This window comes from Dromiciops gliroides, chromosome 5, assembly GCF_019393635.1.
Source record: "Dromiciops gliroides isolate mDroGli1 chromosome 5, mDroGli1.pri, whole genome shotgun sequence".
Lineage (NCBI taxonomy): Eukaryota > Metazoa > Chordata > Mammalia > Microbiotheria > Microbiotheriidae > Dromiciops > Dromiciops gliroides.
The window spans coordinates 222,215,843-222,235,584 of NC_057865.1; the positions used below are offsets into that span (position 1 = coordinate 222,215,843).

The following is a 19,742-nucleotide window of genomic DNA, read 5'->3' on the forward strand; positions in this document are numbered from 1 at the left end:
ACACTTAACACTTACTAGCTGTGTGACCCTGGGTAAATTACTTAACCCCAATTCCCTCACCAAAAAAAAAAAAAAAAAGAAAAAGAAAAAAAGAAAACCCATGGCCTAAAATTAAGGCTCAACTTAGAATAATTGTTCTTGAGGTAAACAATGTCCAGTGTGATTAAAATGTAGTTTTATAATAAGGAATTAAAGAATATATGTTGGGGGAGGGGTGGGCAGCTCGGTGGCACAGTGGATAAAGCACCAGCCCTGTATTCAGGAGGACCTCAGTTCAAATCAGACACTGGACACTAGCTGTGTGACCCTGGGCAAGTTACTTTACCCTCATTGCCCCGGAAAAAAAAAAAAAAGAATATATATCAAAATCTTACAAAATCATTGCAGAATCATGTAAAAGTAGTGATTATGGCAAAGGGAAGCCAAAGTTTCTAAAGATGTAAAAAGTTGTAAGGTTATATGTATAAGCCAATAAATGTTATTGTTTGAATTCATCCCAATTTGCACACCACTGTACATACATATATACATATAAATAGTGTTTTCCTCTCTACATCTATATGTATATTTCCTATCTCTTTATGTGTATATATGTATATATTTGAAGAGAGAGGAAAGGGAAAGGAGGGAGGGAGAACAACAGAGAGAGAGAAAGAGGAGTGAAGAGAGAGGTATAGGGAGAGAAAGGAGGGGGGAAAGAAGAAAAAGGGAGGGAGGGAGGAAGAGAAAGACAGAGAGAGAGAGAGAGAAGATACAGTGGTAGAAGCTGAAAGAGAACGAGAGAATGCAAAGAAAGAGGAAAAAGAACCAAGCGTGACCAAGATCAGAGTTGGAAGGGAGCTGAAAGGCCGCCTAGTCATACTCATCCCCACCAACGAATCCCCCCCCCCACAACTAATATGTGATAATCCAGCCTTTTCCTGATGTTCTCCAATGAGGTGAAAACCATAACTTCCCAAGGCGACACTTTAACTGCTGGACAGCCCTCTCTATTAAGATGTTTCTCTTGCTATTAAGTAGAAATTTGCCTCTGTCACGTCCACCTCTGGTTCCTAGTTCTGTCTTCTCGGGCTAAGCAGAAGCTTGATCTCTCTTCCTCTTGATAGCCTTTCAAGTATTTGAAGACAGATAGAAGAGCCCCCCTGAGTTTTTTCCAGGCTAAATGTCATCACTTCCTTCAACTCAGCCTCATATGGCCTATACTCAGGGTCCTTCATCATTCTGGTTGTCTCCTCTGGATGGTCTTCAGCTTATCAACGTTCATCCTAAACTCCATTACCACTTGAGATATGGTCTGATGAGAAAAGAGTATAGTGGAAATGTCACCTCCCCTTTCCCTGGAAGATAGGCCTCTCTGAACAGAACCTATTAGCTTTTTGCCTGCCAAATCACACTGTCGCCTCATATTGAGCTTGGGGTCCCCAGATTGTTTTTTTCCAGATAAAATGCTGTCTAATATGTGTCTTCCTCCTCGAACCTGAGACACAGAAATATATGGGCAAGTAGAGACAGAAATACAACCAGAAAAATGTAAAGAAATACACACACACACATATATATATATAAAATGTATAAATGTCTATTATATGTATGTGTATATAATATATAATTTATCTATATGTTTATGTATATGTGTTATATGCATGTCTATATAATATAGGTCTATGTGTAGGTATAATCTGTATGTTATATGTATGTATAATATATCTATATATATAGATAATAAGTATGTGTATATAATATGTAGATATGTGTATGTATATCATGGGAATGATAGACACACCTGGACGGAGGGCCCCTCCATCCTCACTGGGAGGGCTATTGCCTGCTGGCGCTGGGTCTCCAGATTCCTTGATGACAACAGGCTCTTTGCCACGGGTCTTGGCGGCCTCGATGCCTTTGACACGTCGGGCATGCCGGTTGCCCTTGTAGTGTGCCTCTGCCTGGCTCTGAAGAATAAGAGGGTCAGAAGAGGGGTTGAGAATCCATTCTTTCCTCCAGAGCTCAGGTCATCTCCTCATCCCACATCGCTCTCTGCACACAGACTCTCCATCCCTTCCCCCAGAGTTCTCATTGCTGGCGGACTGGGTGGGAGAGGAAGATAGAATCCAGAGAATCACTTTGACCTTTGTATATACAAATGATTGCAAATCATCCCAGTTCTTTTCGGGTGTTCAGTTGATGGAAAAGACAAAGGGATATTTCCTGTACCCAGACAGTCATGTTTTTGGGTCCCAGAACAGGAGTTCTTAACCATTTTTTGTATGTCCTGGGCTCCTTTTGGCAGGCTAGTAAAGTCTGTGGACCCCTTCTTGGAATCACATTTTTAAATGCACAAAGTAAAATACATGGAATTACAAAGGAAATTGATTACATTAAATAGTTATTAAAATATAGATGTATATATGTGTATATATACACATATAAACAATACATATCTATACACACATGTGTGTGTGTAAACACACATGTATATATACACATGCATACACACACATATATACATGTATATATATATGTATCCCACTTTGGGGAACCTGGTTAAGAATATCTTTCCCTAGAAGTTAATAAGAGCCTAGCCCCACCTTGCTCCTACCCTGCCCCTCTACCTTGGCCTGCCTCAGTAGCCTGCCTCAGACTACTACTCCCTCCCTAGCCCTTGAAGAGAAGGGAAGGGAGTACACACTAATCCATACTCGGAAAGGACCTGGATGTTGCTCTGGCTGCTACCCTCCCCAACTCCCAGACCCCCCCCCCCCAGCCCTCATGCCTACCCCTTTTTCAGAGTGCCTGTTTCAGCATAAGGTTCAAGGAGTGGGTCTGGGGTATATAAGCCTGGGTCCCTGTCCTGAGTGTGCTGGATTTTGTTTCCCCTGAGGTCTCCATGGCAGAGACCCTGCAGGACCCTGGCCACAGGCCTTCTGGATCAGCTTTCTAGCTCTAGCAGAAGAGACAGAGACAGAAGCAGAGACAGCTGTCAAAACAGAACCCACAGTAGGGGGTGGGAGGGTGAGGGTGAGGGTGAGGTAGAGAAGGCAATGGGGGAAAAGGGGAGCTATTTTCCTACTGCCTAGCTTTCCACATACCACTGGTGACCAGGGTAAGAGGTTCAGGGGAATTGGATGTCTGGGTCCTGTCCCTGGCTCTGAGTGGGTGAACTGCTCATAACCCGGACTTTCTCTATCATTCCCTCTATCTCCCTCCCCGCCCCCAAAACAGTAACCTCTTGCTGGTTGAACAAGATCCCTGGAGCCACAAGGTCCCTGGGATAGAGGTAGGAATGTAAGGGGTGGGGAGGAACGAGTAGACTCAGCAGGCTGGGTGTAGAGGGGTGGTAACAAGACAGAGCTCAGCAGCATGAAGAAGGAAGAAGAGAAGAAGAAAGAAAGAAACTAAATGTTCTTTCCTAATATCCACTGTCCAGGTGTTCAGCAGAATGAAATTTCGCTGTTTTCCCCTAAAAGATCTCAAAGCACTTAGATCCCACAAAAATCCCTTTTCTGTCCCACATAGCAGAAACCTAGAAAGGAGACCATCAAGGAAGATTAGACACCAAGGTTGTGGGTGGCTCTTTCTGGGTCCCTGGGGCAAGTGGTGTGTGTGTGTGTGTGTGTGTGTGTGTGTGTGTGTGTGTGTGTGTGTGTCTTAGTGGGTTTGAGGGGATGGTGGGTGAAGGAAAGAGAAAAGGAAGTTACATAGGGAAGGTCACAGACTCTATGTGTTATCAGACAGGAAGAAGGGTCATCCTGAAGGGTCATCCTAGCCATTCTCCTGCCTTTATACCATATGGCTTTTCTTTTTCTCAAATCTTATCTCTCCTATTCTGAAAATTCCCCAGGTCAAGGAATAGCTCAGCTTTCCATGAAGATTATAACTAGAGGGAACTGAGGGGTGATCTTTGGAAGGAGCAGCTTGCCTGAAGGGGGCCTGAGGGGAGGCTTGCCTGCAGCCTCTCCAGGACCAAGAAATAACGCAAGTTCATTAATTTGTGTATCAAGGGTGTGTTGTCAATTTCATGTCCAAAGTCAAGCAATCTCTGTCCCTCTCTCTTCAGTGTCCTCCCAGTCCCCTCCTTTCCTCCAATGTTCCCCCACCTCCCACCTCTCTTGTCCCAAGATCCCCCTGTTGTCCTTCTAGGCCCCTCCTCTCTCCCACCAATGTTCCACCAGCCTCCATCCTTGTCACCTTAATGTCCCCTCAGCTCCTGCCTACCTTTTTCCCTCTATCTGATTTTGGCCCCTCACCTGGGAATTAAATCGGATCTGACAGACGTTACAGGAAATGATTGGCCGCTTGGTCTTGAGTAGAGGTCCCCCAAAGGTGTGGGACAGCACAGCCTTCTGCACAGGATCCATCTGAGGACAGAGTCAGGGGATGAGTCACAGACCCTAGCATACTGCACCAGCCTCCAAAGGCCAAAAAGGGCTCTCCTCTTTTAATATCTCCACACTCCAGTTTCTCTGTCAGCCTTCTCAGTCCCCCAAGTACGTTTGACCTCAGTCCTCCCAATTTCAACATCCTTTCCTACTTGCAGCTCTAGTATTCCCAACCCCAATATCCCCAACCTTTTGTCATTCCCAACCCCATCCACCATGGCTAGTGACCTTCCAGACCAGTTCCCACTGAAGCTAAGTTAGCTGAGTGAGATCCTTCTCCCCAACCTCATCTCCTTCTGGGCCCCTGCTCTGGATAGGGAATGCCTGGGGTGCCTGGGATACATGGTAATGGAGTAGCAAAATAAGTTACAGATGATCCCATCTGGGGCTTTGTAGTCTCAAAGATATACTTGGTGACCAGAGTAACTCCTAAAATGTAGCTGTGGCTGGAATTTAGCAAAGGGACTGGGTTGGGTGGGAAAGCCAGGAGTCCCTGCCCCTCCTCAGGGTTCCCTCTGGCTAGAGGAAGAAAGTTAGGGATCTTGGGATCCTTCTCTCTCCCTGAGCAGCTGGGCCCCTGGGGCCAGGGCCATAGTGCTGGTCAGGATTTGAAAAGCATCGCTCCCTACCCTGGGAGAGATGGGCCAGCAGATGTCTCTCAGCTGCCTGCCAAGAGCCCACATGGGGAAGGGAGGAGATGGGAGTTCCTGTGAAAACTTCTTCTGCCACAGGGGGCCAGGAGAAGCCAAAAGATGGAGCCAGGGGCCCCCCAGCACCGGACAATGGCTTCTCGCCCCTCTCTTCTTAGGGAGCTGGGAGTGGCAGCCCTGCAATGTAGTTGGGGATGGGGAGGAATGGGTGGTGACAGGGACCACCCATAGCAATGGGGCCAAGCTGGGGTTGAAGCATAATCATCCAGATGGAGGGGTCAAGTGAGGGCGGGTAGCTGGGGGTTCCAAGATCCTCAGCTCCGGGGCTGAACTCCCCTTGCCCTGATTTCACTCTTTCCAGAAAGACTCTGAGTTTGAAAAGGGAATTGGGGAGATGATCAGAGAACCCACCTCTAGGAACTGTGCCAGAGGAGAAGGGAAGCCCTTTACAGCTGGGATGGGGGCTTTGGGATCACTAGAGAAAGGTCACAGAAGATGACCGCCATTCAGTGCCTTCCCCTCAAGTTTTGGTACTGATGGTGCTAGTAGCCTTAGCTTCATCCAGAAAAAAAAAAATGTTTGATTGACATGCATCAATATCTACCTTCCCTACCCCCCTAAAAGACCAAGCCCACGTCCATGGAAAAGCCAACCAATGGAAGGGGGTGTGTGTGAGTATGGATTAAGCATGCTGTGATGAGTCTTTGTGTATGGGTGGGACGTGAATGGGTATCATGTGCTCTTTATACGTCAGCTGCTCATCTACATCTATCTCTGTGTGTACAGGGCTACAGACATGGGTGAACGGCTGTGTTGTGTAATCCACATATGTGTTTATCTGCGTATGTGTATAATGTGTACTTGGCATTCATATAAGTGTGTGTGTGTGTGTGTGTGTGTGTGTGTGTGTGTGTGTGAGTGAGAGAGAGAGAGAGAGAGAGAGAGAGAGAGAGAGAGAGAAAATAGAAGTGACACAGACTCCCTTGCTAGACCTAGGCCTGCAGAACTGAAACCATCTCACCCTGAGACCTTAAACCCTTCCCTTCCTCTGTCCATTGGGACCCTGGCCCCTTAGCCCCTTTTACCCCTGAGACCTCTGCTTCTCCACATGCTAGGTGGAGGTTGGAGATTCAGTTGAACCTGAAACTTAATATGGGCCAAGAAACCCAAGTCAGATGAGCTGGGGTAGAAGGAATGGTGTGTGTGTGTGTGTGTGTGTGTGTGTGTGTGTGTGTATGGGGGGGGGGCTTGGGGAGGGGGGAATGGATAGGGAGTAAAGGAGGCAAGATGATTCCACCAGCTCCTGTCTTTTACTCTAGGTGTGGAGGCCCCACAGTTCCGACAATGATTTTGACACTGTCCTTTCTTTGTCTCTTCCCAACCACCCTCCCTCGACCTTTCTTGACCCACAGCTGGTCCTGTCTAATTCTCTTTCTCCCCTCCAGAGTGAGAGAACCTTTTTTCCAGAAGCTCCCCCATCCTATTCTCAGGTTCTGGCAAAGGTCTAGTTTAACTCTGTAAATACCAGCCTGGGGGGAGGGGGAGGGAAGGTTGAGTGATACCCAAGTCATACCATTCCCCTCTGGGTATCTTCCTTCCTAGGAAACTGGAATAAATGTCAGCCTTGGTGTTAGAACGCCTGGGCCTAATTCTATCAACAGAGAAAGAATGGTTCAGGCCAAGGTCAGGGGGACTTAAGTGACCTAGCTCCCAGTTCTGAATATGCCAAAGCCCATCCTCACCCCTGAGCCCCTTCCTGAGAAATAGGCTCCTTCTCCACAGTGGTTTCCAAAATATATTCCCCCAGATGCCCTCAAAGATTAAAAATCAAAGTGGATTGTCTTTTTGAGAAGCTATGGAAGAATAAATCAGGAAAGGCGCTGTGTGTGTTGGGGGGGGGGGAGGGAAGGAAGCAGGGAGAAACCAGAAAGGGGAATTGAGGAGGGGGGCTGTGATTATATTCCCTTCAATTGCCTTTTATCTGATAAAGCCAGCTGCCCCTCTATTGATTTCTTCACCCTTTTCCCAGACCAACGCCGCCCCCCCCCCCAATTAAAAACAGACCAGGAAAGAGGATAGATAGGAAAGAAAGAAAGAAGGCCAGAGATCGGGGGCCTGGAGGCAAGGGACATCCAGATTTGAGATAAGGGAGGATGGGTGAGGGGCTTGTCTGAGAGAAGCAGGTGGGAGACTTGGAGGGCTAGGAAGGAATCCTGGGAGATGAAGAGGGCACAAAGAGGGCAGGTTTGGGGTGAGAATCCGGGATGGGAGAAAAGGCAGATGCAGTGGGCTCTGGAAGGCATGGGAATCCGCAGAAGGGTAGAAAATCTGGTGATGTGGTGAGAGCAGCCTGAAGATTTGGAGTGCTCCAAAAGAGATCTTGGGGGGGACTGGCGGGGAATCTAGCGTGGAGGGGGCAGTTTGGGCGGGCTTCTCTGGGATCGGGAGATCTGATGTGGGGGTGGGGACCGATGCAGGGCTGTGGGGGCCTGTGGGGGAACCAGGGGTTCAATGGATGGGAGAGGCAGCTTGCAGGGGAGGGGCAGGCGGGGGCTGCGGCAGCGGCGGGAGCCGAGGGGAGCGGAGGGGGACGGGGGGTCCGGGGTCGCTTACCCTGCGGGACCCCGGGGGCCGCGACTCCATGGCCCGGGGTGGGAGGACCCGGGCGGAGGGGGGCCGGGCCGGGCCAGGGACGCGGCGCTCGCTGCCCGTGCGGCTCGGGGCTGTGCGGCCGGGCCGGCCGGGGTAGAGGGAGGCGGTACCGGCCGGGGACTGAGCCCCGCCTCCGAGGAGGGGCTGAGGGCGGGCCCGGGCCGGGGGCGGGAACTGAGACCGCAGAAGCCCCGGACAAGGGGATGGGGATGCAGGGTCTCATTCTCCGCCCAGATCTCAGCCGAAGAGGGGTCCGCTGCAGGCGGACGGACCAAGGCACCTCCGCGCCCTGCGATAATGACCCTTCTCCGTCTGATCTCTGGCGTCCAGCATCCTTCCACTGCATTCCCCTCTGACGTCCCTGTTTCTCATGCTCGAACCCTGCCCTTCATTCCTCACCAAGATCATCCTCCCCATCCACTGCCCTGTCCTGACTCCCCTCTGAAACGGGGACGCAAGCCGCAGCCTCCCTTCGGGGGTCCCTTTGCTCTCCCCCGTTAAATTGGAGGAAACTGAGGCACAAAAGAGGAGCGCATCATCCTTCACCTGTAGGCGAGGAAGATGGAAACGGAACTCAGGTATCCAGGTCCCCGGCCCTTCCCTGAGCCACCCCCTGTCTGATAGGACTAGGGGGGAGCCACGCTGCAGAAGACCTTAGACACTGAACAGGCTAGGGCTCCCTTCTCCTGGTTGGGTCAATACCAGGCTGAAGACAGGACCAAGCTTCTGGAACTATGCAGGCGCTGCCCTCTGGCGGCCACGTGTGGCAGGGCGCGGGGCGGAGGAGGGAGTGGGGGGGGCGGTGCTGGAGGGAGACAGAACCAACAGAAGGTAACCTCAGATCACCTAAGACCTCTTTTCCTCTCCCAACGCATATCTCCAGTCCTGCACCCTGCCCATCCCCCTCCCCATACCTCGATCCTAGATCCTCCCTAACCTGTATTTTTGGATCTCATTTCATCACCTCTTAAAGCAGAGAGAGAAGAAAGGTGACGTTAGGAGTTGGGAGTAGGTGACGTTAGGAGTCTTCGGGAAGGGCAAAGGAGTTAGGCAAGGGCCGTCAGCACGCGGTCCTTTGTCGGGTGTACAGGGAGAACTGGGGTGTGTGGGTCAGGGGAAATGGACAGCCAGATGGTGTAGTGGAACGGTTCTCAAACTTTTTGGTCTTAAAATTATTAAAAACTGTTTGAGGACTCTTCAAAGAGGTTTTGTTTATGTGGGTTCTATCTACTGATTATATTAGAAATTAAAATGTCTTAGTATTGTTATGTAAATGGACGTGACCTCACTACAAGGACCCCCTGAAAGGGTAGCCAGACTGCTGTTGTAGCGGAAAACGAATTGGATTTGGGGTCTGAAGAAACAAACAAACTCCAGCTCTGCAACTTATTAAGGGGTGAAGGTAAGCTCCTTGCGGGCAGGGACTGTTGCAGTTTTGTCTTTGGATCCCAAACACCAAGCATATAGGAAAGAGACTGCACCTGTGATCTCATAGGCATAGAGATCTCTCAGGTGAAGAGCCTCCTTTTATCAATGCAGGTCAACTCCTCTGCAGAAGTTCGTCTTAAGAGTTGGCTAGAGAACTGGGAGGTTAGGTGCTCTTGCCCAAGGTCACATGACCTGTAAGAGTTGGAGGAAGGATTTGAACCTGGCTCTGTCCTGATTTCAAAGCCTGTTCTCTATTCACTACACCAAACTGCCTCTGGCACATAGTAGGTGTTTAATAAATAGTGCGACCTCTTTATGGGCCAATGACCTGGTAAGTCACTTCCTCTCTGGAGGTCTGTTTCCTGATATGTAAAATGATAGGGTGGGCCTAAGGTACCTTCTAGTTCTAACTCAGTAATTGTGTATTCTACTCTAGAGCTGGCTACTATCTGAGGAGGAGCAGAGAGGAAAGAGCTGGAAAAATCCCTATTGTTAAAGCCATTGATCTTTCCTACCCCTTCTCCCCCCCCCCCCCCCCCCCCCCCCGCCCCTTCTCTGGGGCATCTGATACTGCTGACAATACCCTCCTTCCTGAAACCTTCTCTTCCTTGTCTCCTTTGACCCTCCTCTTTTCTGGTTCGGCCTCCCCCTCCCCATCAGCTCCTCCTTCTCTGTTTCCTCTTAGCTGGCTCTTTTTTCCTATTTCCATCTCCTGTTAAGTGGCCTGCTCTGGCCTCTCTCTCTCTATGCTCCAGGCATTAACTGTTACCTCTATGCAGATGAAATCAATATTAGCTCATAGGTCCCTAGGTTTAATAGTTTCTACCAATGGTGTCAAAGTCAAATGGAAATGGGGATGGGGATACTAAACCCCATATTGACTTCGTTTTAAAACACATTACTATGTTTTATCATATTTTTATTTATATTTCCCAATTATATATACATATTTGGGGGGGCAGGGTAATAAGGGTTAAGTGATTTGCCCAGGGTCACACAGCTAGTAAGTGTCAAGTGTCTGAGGCTGAATTTGAACTCAGGTCATTCTGAATCCACTTCACCACCTAGCTGGCCCTTCCCAATTACATTTTAATGTGGTTCAGACCACCCGGGCGTGTGCTTGATGCCTCTGGTTTATGTAATAATTTTTAAAACAATAGCTCTACAAAGTAGATTACCTTGTATCCTTTTTTCCATTTTACAGATGCAAACATGAGGCTCAGAGATGTTAAATGACTTGTCCAGAGTTACAGAACTATTGAATTTCAGAGCCCGGATTGGTACTTAGGTCTCTCCTGGCCCCAAATCTCTCATTTAGTCCATTAGACTATTTGTGACTGGTTCCAGGATAATAGATCAATTCTTCTGACTTATGAAATAGAGGGGAAAGCCAAGGATCTGATGTCTGAGGATGTGGGTTTGAATCCTGGCTCCCTTCTTTGCACAGGTGGGGACTACCCGTATGGAACATTGTATATTCAATACTTTCAGCCTTAATCAATCCATTGGTTAGTTCTGCTGAGATGCTTTTCTTTCTCTTTTTCTTTCATTTTTATTCCTTGTGATAAAAAAGGGGTGGGAGGAGAGAGATATTTAGAAATGGACGGGATTTAAAAACAAAACAAACAAATGAGAATTGTGTTGTTGTTTTTTTAAGGAAATCTTGGCTCTATTGACACCATAGAGCAACCACTTAACATCTTTGGACCCCAGTTTCTTAATCTGTAAGAAAAGGGGTTTTGGTCTAAATGATTCCCCAGCTAAAGGGCTCATGATCTTCAGACTTCAGTCACACACCCCCTGTAGCACTGTCCTCAGTAGTGAACCTCTTCTTCTTCCCCCTTTTTTTTTTTGCAGGACATTGAGGGTTAAGTGACTTGCCCGGGGTCACACAGTTGGTAAGTGTCAAGTGTCTGAGGCTGGCTTTGAACTCAGGTCCTCCTGAATGCAGGGCTGGTGCTTTATGCACCGCACCATCTAGCTGCCCCCCAGTACTGAACTTCTAATGGTCTTCTGGGTCCTTTTTATTTCTCTGTCCTTTCAATGCCCCAAACTCAATGTGCCTGAAACTAAGTACATCATTTCCCCCCACCCCCCCACATCCCAAATCAAACCTACTTCCCAGCTCCCCTATTTCTGTTATTGTCACCTCCATTGTTTCAGTCATTCAAGATGAAGACTAATAATAATCAATCGCCTCGGACACCTCCCTCTCTATCACTTCAACAACTGAACTCTTATGAAGTACCAACTCAGTCTGTGCAAGGCAGTATGCTAGGGGATGGTGATGCGAAGATGAAATAAAACATTCCACTACCCCTCAAGGAGTTGGTGAGCATTTATTAAGCGCCTAAACATGTTACCAATGTTGTCTCATTTTATTTTCACAGCAACAACACTGGGAGGTAGATGCATTTTACAGCTGAGGCAGGTAAAGATTTAAGTGACATGCTTAGGGTCCCACATCTAGTAAGTTGAGTCAGGATTTGAACTCAGATCTTCCTGACCCCAGGCCCAACAATCTGAGCTGCCTCTAGCTGACACATACAAAGATAAATAGATAAGGAAACTCTTTCTACAGTTGCCTTCAACAACTTTAATACACAAATATACAGTCTGCGGTTTCATCCAAGTAGAGAACTTGAGATATGGGAACTCCTTCCAGAAATACACAGAAACAGATCTTAATAATAAGGCCAAGAGAATTGCCTGAGGCACATAAAGGTTAAATGATTCGTCAAGGGTCATACAGTGTCAGTGGTCGGGAGATCAGAACCTATGTTTCCTTGACATGAGTAAATATCATACATATACACACATGCACATATGTGTGTATTGTGTGTGTATGCACTTAGAGTCTTAGAGTTTCCTGAGGCTCTATGGTTAATTAAGTGACTTGCCCCTGCTCACCCAGCCAATAATTCAGGCTACCTAGACATCATGCACCTCATATTTCTAAGCTTTAAGTGTTAGAAAGTGCTTTCCTCACAACAAGCAGTTTTACCCTCATTTTGCAAATGAGAAAAAGAGCTCAGAGGCTAAGTAAGGTTAAGTAATTTCTAATTGGTCACATGGCTGGTGAGTCCTGGGGATCTGAACCCAGGTCTCTTTGCCCACTCATACTGTAGGACTAGTTACCCTCTGTGTAACAAAAAGAACATTGTAACTGGAAAGTCTTCAGCTTCAAGTGTTACAAGGTACCCTGAGGTTGAGTATCACTGGGTTAACAACAGTGGCCATTCTGAGGGTGGGAATTTCAGGCCATGCTGGACATTTCAAGCCTACACAATCTTGGTGTTTAGAACCAGGAGGGACCTTAGAGATTCATCTAGTTCAACTCTCTCATTTTACAAAGCAGGAAGTGAAAACCCAGAGAAACACATGAGCTGGGATTGTACCAGGGGTTCCAAAAGCCATAGGGTGGTTTCAAGCTAATTAAAACTCACTCCATGGGTTACATGACCAGACACCAATGTAAAGTCACAAAACCTTACCTTGTAGTCTGATCACCCATTGAAAAGATGGCTCCTTGGGGACTGTTCCCTAGAATGTGATTGGCACCAACATTAAGCTTCTTAAGAAACTCAGTGTTGGGAGGGCCCATCAGAGGCTGTCTAGTCCAAATGGTACCCAAAGAATCATCTCATCTACCACTTCCTGGACCAGTACTCATTCAGCCTTTGAAAGCCTTCTTCCTCTAGGAAGTCTTCTCTCACTGCTCATGGCCCCTTCCCTTTGAACTTTTTCAGGACTTGTCTGTATCACACACTTTGGCACTTAATTAGATACTGTTTTCTCTTAATTACATGCTGGTGGTTCATTTGAGTAAACTGTATCTCTTTAACTAGATTATAAACTCCTTGAAGGCAAGACCTATTCTTATATCTCAAATCAAAAGGATCAAATGAGATATTTGTAAAAAAATATTTGACACAGAGCCTGATACATAGTAAACTTTATATAAATGCTTCTTCTTTTCCCTTCTCTTATAATTCTTTATACCCCTCCCAGTGTCCAGCGCTGGGCTAGGTTGATTGTAAGCATCAAATAGTTGTAATAGTACTGGACTTTAAATCTAGAGAACTGAATTGAAACTCCAAGTTCTACATGTATACTATCTTCATGGGCAAATTACTTAACCTTGAGTATGTTTTCCCATCTGTTAAATGGTAACAGTGATACCTTCCTCTCAGAGGTGTGAGGAAATACCCTACAGTGCTAGAGAAATGGGAATGAATATAGAAAGGAGACCTGGGCTTAGAAGGTTGTTGTTCCTTTGTTCCCAAAGAGGACCATGACAGATGTCATGACTTGCAGTGAATTGAATTTAAGTGAGGCAGGGCTGTGCAAGGTCACTAACTTAACTCTCTCCTCCAGAGCGTTCTGGGTCCAGTGGCAAGTTATATTATCAGGATGACTTGGATATGGCCCCAGATGTTTAAGGCAATTGGGGTTGTGACTTGCCCAGGGTCACACCGCTAGTAAGTGTCTGAGGTGAGATTTGAACTTAGGTCCTCCCAACTTCAGGGCCAGTGCTCTATCCAGTGCACCACCTAGCTGCCCCTGGGCTTAGGAGGGCAATAAAGGAAGAAAACATGGTGGGGTCTGAAGAAGAGAGTGGGAAATGAGGTCTGAGGAATTAAGTGGGGGATATCATGTCTCCTCACTAAACCTTAAGCTCCTTTAGGCTAGAGTTATTATCATTTCTCTTTTGTATCTTTATTAAATAGGTCTTTAATAAAAGTAGCACTGAATGGAGGCTCAAAGGGGAGAAGCAGGGATTAGAAACTGGTGAGAAGGGGTGGGGTCTGAAGGATGGGAAGGGTGGGAGGTGGGAGGTAAGGGGAGAGAGAGGAAGAGGTGGAGTCTGAAGAAAGAGAAGGGGGTTAGAGGTGGAGACTAAGGGAAGAGTGGGGAGGGGGAAGGCTTTGAGTGAGAGCAGGTCAGGGCCCGGGAGGGGCAGGGCCTTCCTTACCGTGCCGAAGTTGCTGAAGAGGCTCAGGGTGGGGGCTGGCTCCATTGGGAAGGGCAAGATCTGCTTGAGGTCGAGGGGGGGCTGCATGATGGGGGGCGGGTGGAGCAGAGGAAGGGGCCCCGCCCGGCTCAGGCTTCCTGTAGCAGGGAGAAGGTAGGTTATAGGGGGCAGGGGAAAGCTGAGTGGTGACAGTCGGGGACGGTGCCCTCTCCAACTGCAGCCACCTCGTCTGTCCTGTTCATCCACCCCCCATCCACACTCCATGGGGCTTCAGCTCTAAGTGTGCTATATAAGGGGACAGAAACAGGGAGGGTACAACTCACTCTTCCCCGCCAGGGCTGGTTTCACTTCTCCCTTCTCCAGATCTCTCCCATCCCCCAAGATCTCTAAGCACTTTTCAGACCCAGCAAGAAAGCTCTCTGTTTGGTAAGCATGGGACCCAGATGTTCCTTCTCCCAAGCTCTATCTTCCTGGAATCTGGCACTCTTCCTCCTCTCTGAGGATCCCAAAGCGCTCAGCACCCCAAAGGAAGAAGTCTTAGGCTCTCACAGTCAGAAGGAACTTCCATGTCATCAACCCTCACTCAAATCATGAATCCTAGTTACACCATCCTGAGAAGTGGTCATTCCAAGCCTCTACTCGAGGATCTCCCATCATGAGAAACTCACTGCATCCCAAGGCAGCCCCTCCCCTCTGCCCCACTTTCCCAGTATCCGGATTGGCTGGTTCTCTTGGCCAGGCCTGGAGAGGGGGGAAGACGGGAGGACAGGAGAGGGAGGGTGTCAGGGGCAGGACCCAGGAAAAGGAAATTTGTCAGGCTTGTGGCCCTGGGGCAGGGGGCCTGGGAACAGTGTCCCAGGGCAGTGGGCATGAGTTCCCACCAGGTATAAGAAAAGGGAGAAGAAGCTTGGAAGAGGGAAGAAAAGAGAAATGAAAGTAGGTCCCAGGCCAGGTGACCCTTTCCTCCAGTGAAAGGGAGGAGGGATGGGATATACGGGCTAGGAAGGGGGGTGGGGAGAGGTGACTCAGTCCTTCTCACTCTGGGATAGTTCCAGTCGTTAGGAAGTATTTTCCTTCTGTGCAGCTTCTGTTCATTCCTCTGCATTTTGCCTTCTGGGCCCAAGAAGAACTATTCTTTTTTTTTTTTTTTAGTGAGGCAATTGGGGTTAAGTGACTTGCCCAGGGTCACACAGCTAGTAAGTGTTAAGTGTCTGAAGCCCGATTTGAACTCAGGTACTCCTGACTCCAGGGCCGGTGCTCTATCCACTGCGCCACCTAGCTGCCCCCCAAGAAGAACTATTCTAATGCCTTTTCCCTGATGGAAAGGTTCTTGTGTAATGGTTCCGAGCTCCTTAGACAGTCTCCCTTTCTAAGAATAAGGCAGGATGGAACACAATAGTCCATGTGTGATGGGAAAGGTTACTGGTTTGGAGTCAGAGGTCTAGAGTGTGAATCCTGCCTCAGCTCATTTCCACCACTGTGATTTTAAGCAATTCATTTCACCATTGGAGGCCAGTTTCCTCCTTTGTAAAATCAAGGCCCTGGACTCAGGGACCTCTAAAGTCCCCTCCAGCTCCAAATTCTATGATCTTCGGATCCTTCCCACTTGAAAAGGAAGATGAGATCTGACTAGGCAGAAGGCAGAAATATCCTCTCTCTCATTTTGTACTTCTATTAAGAAAACTAATTAGGGAGAAAGATGGCTCTGATTCAGCCTACTGATCCAATGGAGAAATTGGAGGCCCAGATTTGGGGGGAAGGGGCTTTGCAGAATTCCTCAGTAGCCCAGAAGAGAGCACTTAAGTAATGTCTAGGTGGCATAGTGGATAGCTAGATCTCTGGGCCTAGAGTCAGGAAGATCTGAGTTCAAATACCGTCCTAGACATTTACCAGCTGTGGGACCCTGGGCAAGTCATGTAACCTCTGTCTGCCTCGGTTTTCTCAACTGTCAAATGGGGATAATAATAGCACCCACCTCCCAGGGTCGTTGTGAGGTTCAAATGAGAGAATATTTGTAAAGCACTTAGCGTGGTGTTTTGCACACAGTTGGAACATAATAAATACTTGTTCCTTCCCCCTTCCCTCATTACAAAGCTTAACTAATAATCAACATTACTCTCGAATCATATAAAACCTTTCTTCAGCTTCTCTCCTCCCTCCTCCCCCTTTCTCCCTCCCCCGACCCCCCGACCCCATTTGAGTTCTCTCTCACCCAGGCATCTCCTGCTTCTCTTTTGAAGGAGGAAGCAAGTCCAGGGCAATCAGAATGGGGAATGCCTAAGTCTGAACCAAAGGAGGAAATGAAAATCCCAGCTCTCCCAAACCTTGCCCCCCCCCCACCCAACCCAGCCTATCAAAGAGCCCAATTGAGGCGTGCCAAGGCAGCTACTCTGGGGAGACCCGCAGGGCCTCCATCTGACCTGGGCCACCCAGCCTGGGGGAGCACCAAGGCATTCACCAGCTCACCGACCACCCCCACCTGCTTTTTCCTAGGAACAACTGTAGAATCAGGAGATTGAGGGACTGGCTCCTGTCCCTTCTCTTTTTCAAAGGAGGAAAGGGTCGCCTGGGTCCTTTTAAAACTCTTCCTCTCCTCCCTCTTCCAGGATTCTGCTTTTTCTCATACCTGGTGGAACTTGTGCCCACTGCCCCAGGGCACTGGCCCCACCTCTCCCCCCCCAACTCCGGGCTCTAGCCCTGACAAATTCCCTTTTCCTGGGTCCTGCCCCTGACACCCTCCCTCTCCTATCCCCCCACCCCCCAAGCCTGGCCAAGAGAATCAGCCAATCAGGATCTGGGAAAAGTGGGGCAGAGGGGAGGGCGGGGGAGCAGGGATTAGGGGAAGCAGAGGAGAGAGGGAGGGGGTGGGGGAAGACTCAGACACAGCTCAGGGTAGGGGGAGTTTGTCCCCGGAGTCCGGGGCATCTCCTCAGCTCTGAGCTAGAACTCTTTGGGCAGGATGTCAGAATCCTGGTGCTGCATCTCGGAGGCGCAGGGAAAGCAGGGGGTTACTGGAGGCTGGAGTCCGGCTTGGGGGACTGAAAGTGGGTGCTTGGGATATTTGAATTTTCTAGATTAGCAGCTGGGGATCTGAACACTTGGGTTCCGTGCCCTCAGCTACCTCAGCTCTGAAGAGAGGAGGGGAAAAAAGAGAAAGGGATGGGAATGCTCAGTGACTGGGGGAGGGGCTGGAGGGAGGGAATTTGGAACTCAAAATATTTTTAAGAACTGTTTAAAATAAATAATAATATTTTTAAAAGAAAGAGATGAGAATGGATACAGGGAACACGATCGACAGAGACTGGAGAAATGGTGACAGAAGACTGAGAGGGAAAACTACAGAGGTTAAGACAGGACAGTGGGACATGGGCGCATTTTGGTCACTTCCTCTCCCTATTTCATGCTCTTATGGCCTTGCCGTCCCTTCCTCCTCCCCTTATCCCTTGGTACACCAGGCCTGGGCAGCATTAACTAGCCCAGAGTGGCAGCAGGGAATGGTGCTAGAAACCTGAGCTCTCCCAGAGCCCCCAGCACCCTCCCTCCCCACCCTCTACTCACCACACATGGCTAGGAGCTATCACTTCTACTCCTCCCTCTCAGCACACCCTTGGAAACTGGAGGCGGCACCGTGCCCATTGCTCTGACTTCCAGGTCTTGAACTCCATCCTCTCAGTTATTGCCCCTTCCCCCCCTCCCCACATCCCTAGGATGGAAGGCTTAGAACAAGGCGGGGGGTGGGGAGGAACTGTAAACCATCACCTACATCCATACCACCACCACCCCCCTCATACCAGGTCTGGAGAGAAGGGGAGGGAACGATTTCTCGATGTCTGAGTGCCCAGTGGAGGGGCGAAGGAGTGGTACCTATGCAACACCATCGCCCCCCTTTTTTCCAGATCGGACCCCTGCCATGATGTGTTTGTGTGGGACAGGGTAGGGGGTTAAGGGATCAATTAGAGACAGAGAGAGAGAGGCATTATGGAAAGAGCATTTGGACTTGGAAGTCACGAGACCTGGGCTCTGACACAAACTGTGGGATTATCTAATAATTGTCGTTTAACCTCTGCCAGCCCCAGTTCCTTCATCTGTAAAGAGAGGAAACGATGATACCCAGGTATAGTACCCAAGGATGTTGTGAGGAAAGCACTTTGGCCAGTTTGCCATGCTATACTATAAATAAAGTGGGGTGGGGTGGGACAGGTATGCTTGTCCCCATTCTCTGAGATGCCTCCCTTTAGGAGGGGGCCTGTGAAATAGTCTAGTTTACAGATGGAGAAACCGAGTCCCTGGGAGGCTAAGTGCCCAAGGTCACATAGGTCACTAGTGGCAAAGCTGGATTTCAGAAGTAGGTCCTATTACCTTCAAACCAGCATTTCCACCTCCCACTCTATGACATTCTCTTTTGAGCCTGCTCCTACTGGGGCCCCCAAGTTTGGTTGGGGGGGGGATGGGGCCAGTGAGAGACTCTCTTTCCTAGGGACAGAGGAATGTTTCTCCTTTTCATGAGGACAGTGGGGAAAGGGAGGAAGCAAATCCAGGACTGATTTTGAGGAAGATCTCCCACCTACTAAGAGTTTAATAATCTTTATTGAATCCAACTGGATTGGATTGGAAGAGATGAGTGTGAGTGAGAAGGCAGGAAATGAGCTAGGGAACCCAGGTGTCCTGGTGTGCAGCTGACTGGTTGAGAGGAAGGTTTGGGCTTTTGTGAGTGGAAGAGGTTGTGCAGCTAAAGGGAGGGAACTGGATCAAGGCTGGGGCAAAGAAGAGACGCTCATTAGAGTAATTGCCCTCAGGCAGAGAGAGCCCTGCCCTCTTTGAAGAGGCACCAGGGTGGCAATGGATAGAGTGCCGGGTCTGGAGTCAGGAAGCCTCATTTTCCTGAGTTCAAATCTAGCCTCCGACAAATACTAGCTGTGAGACCCTGGTGGAGTCACTTCACCCTGTTTGCCTCAGTTTCCTCATCTGTAAAATGAGCTGGAGAAGGAAATGGAAACCATTCCAGTATCTTTGCCAAGAAAACCCCAAATGGGGCCACGAAAAGTCAGCCACGAGCTAACAACAAGGGCTTTACAAAACAATCTCAGTAGTCTAATCCTGGAGGTAATCTCAGAATTGTTTTGATGTCTGTTTTCATCCTCAACCTTACTCCTACATTTTAATTTAGCTTCATTTCCCCCTCTAGCTTCAAGATACCTGTTTGTTCTTGTTGAAACCCACCCCTCAGCCCCTCTCAGCTAGGAACTCAGGAATTTATAGATCCAGTTACTAAAGCCCCATCCCTCAACATCTTCCCTCATCCCCTAGACACGTCCCCCCAGTCCTGGGTCAGGTCCATTCATTCCAATGGAGAAAACGTGGGTTGGTGCAGCCTTGGGTGGGGAATAGGAAAAGCCTAGTGACCACGTGGGCACTGAAATGAAAGTTAGTATTAGGAACCAGAGATAATTGGAAGAGAGCGGTATTTCAGAAAGGGTCAGGCTCAGGTTAGAGTAGGGTTCAAAAAGAGATTAGGATCAGAGGGAGGGACTGAAAGGTTCATTTTAAGGGTGGGGGTGGAGCCCAAACCAGAGAGAAGCAGAGGAAATATTGAGATCAGAACTTTGGAGTGAGGGTCTCCGTAGGAGCAGAGGTTGGAGGGTGAAGGTCAAGGTCAAAGGC

The 19,742-nt window shown here is 48.6% G+C and overlaps 1 protein-coding gene and 1 long non-coding RNA gene across 6 annotated transcripts in view; one reads left to right on the top strand and one right to left on the bottom strand.

Moving 5' to 3' along the window:
• ZNF385A (zinc finger protein 385A) overlaps window positions 1–19,742 on the bottom strand; it is a 29,268-nt gene that overhangs the window by 6,227 nt on the left and 3,299 nt on the right. The window contains exons 2-5 of one of the 5 annotated variants that reach the window (XM_043964895.1): window positions 16,294–16,364; window positions 14,082–14,218; window positions 4,245–4,355; window positions 1,784–1,949 (exon numbers count right to left, since the gene is read on the bottom strand). In XM_043964895.1, the coding sequence (XP_043820830.1) occupies window positions 1,784–1,949; window positions 4,245–4,355; window positions 14,082–14,168 (364 nt within the window). In that variant the 5' untranslated portion in view covers window positions 14,169–14,218; window positions 16,294–16,364. Of the gene's footprint in view, window positions 1–1,783; window positions 1,950–4,244; window positions 4,356–14,081; window positions 14,219–14,630; window positions 14,701–16,293; window positions 16,365–16,560; window positions 16,699–19,742 lie in introns of those variants that run through there. The other 4 variants (XM_043964897.1, XM_043964898.1, XM_043964894.1 and 1 more) reach the window with 4 other exon arrangements.
• On the top strand, window positions 7,876–11,401 carry LOC122727405. The gene is made up of 3 exons (XR_006353137.1): window positions 7,876–8,256; window positions 10,964–11,004; window positions 11,270–11,401. It is a non-coding gene; the product is annotated as an uncharacterized LOC122727405 (long non-coding RNA).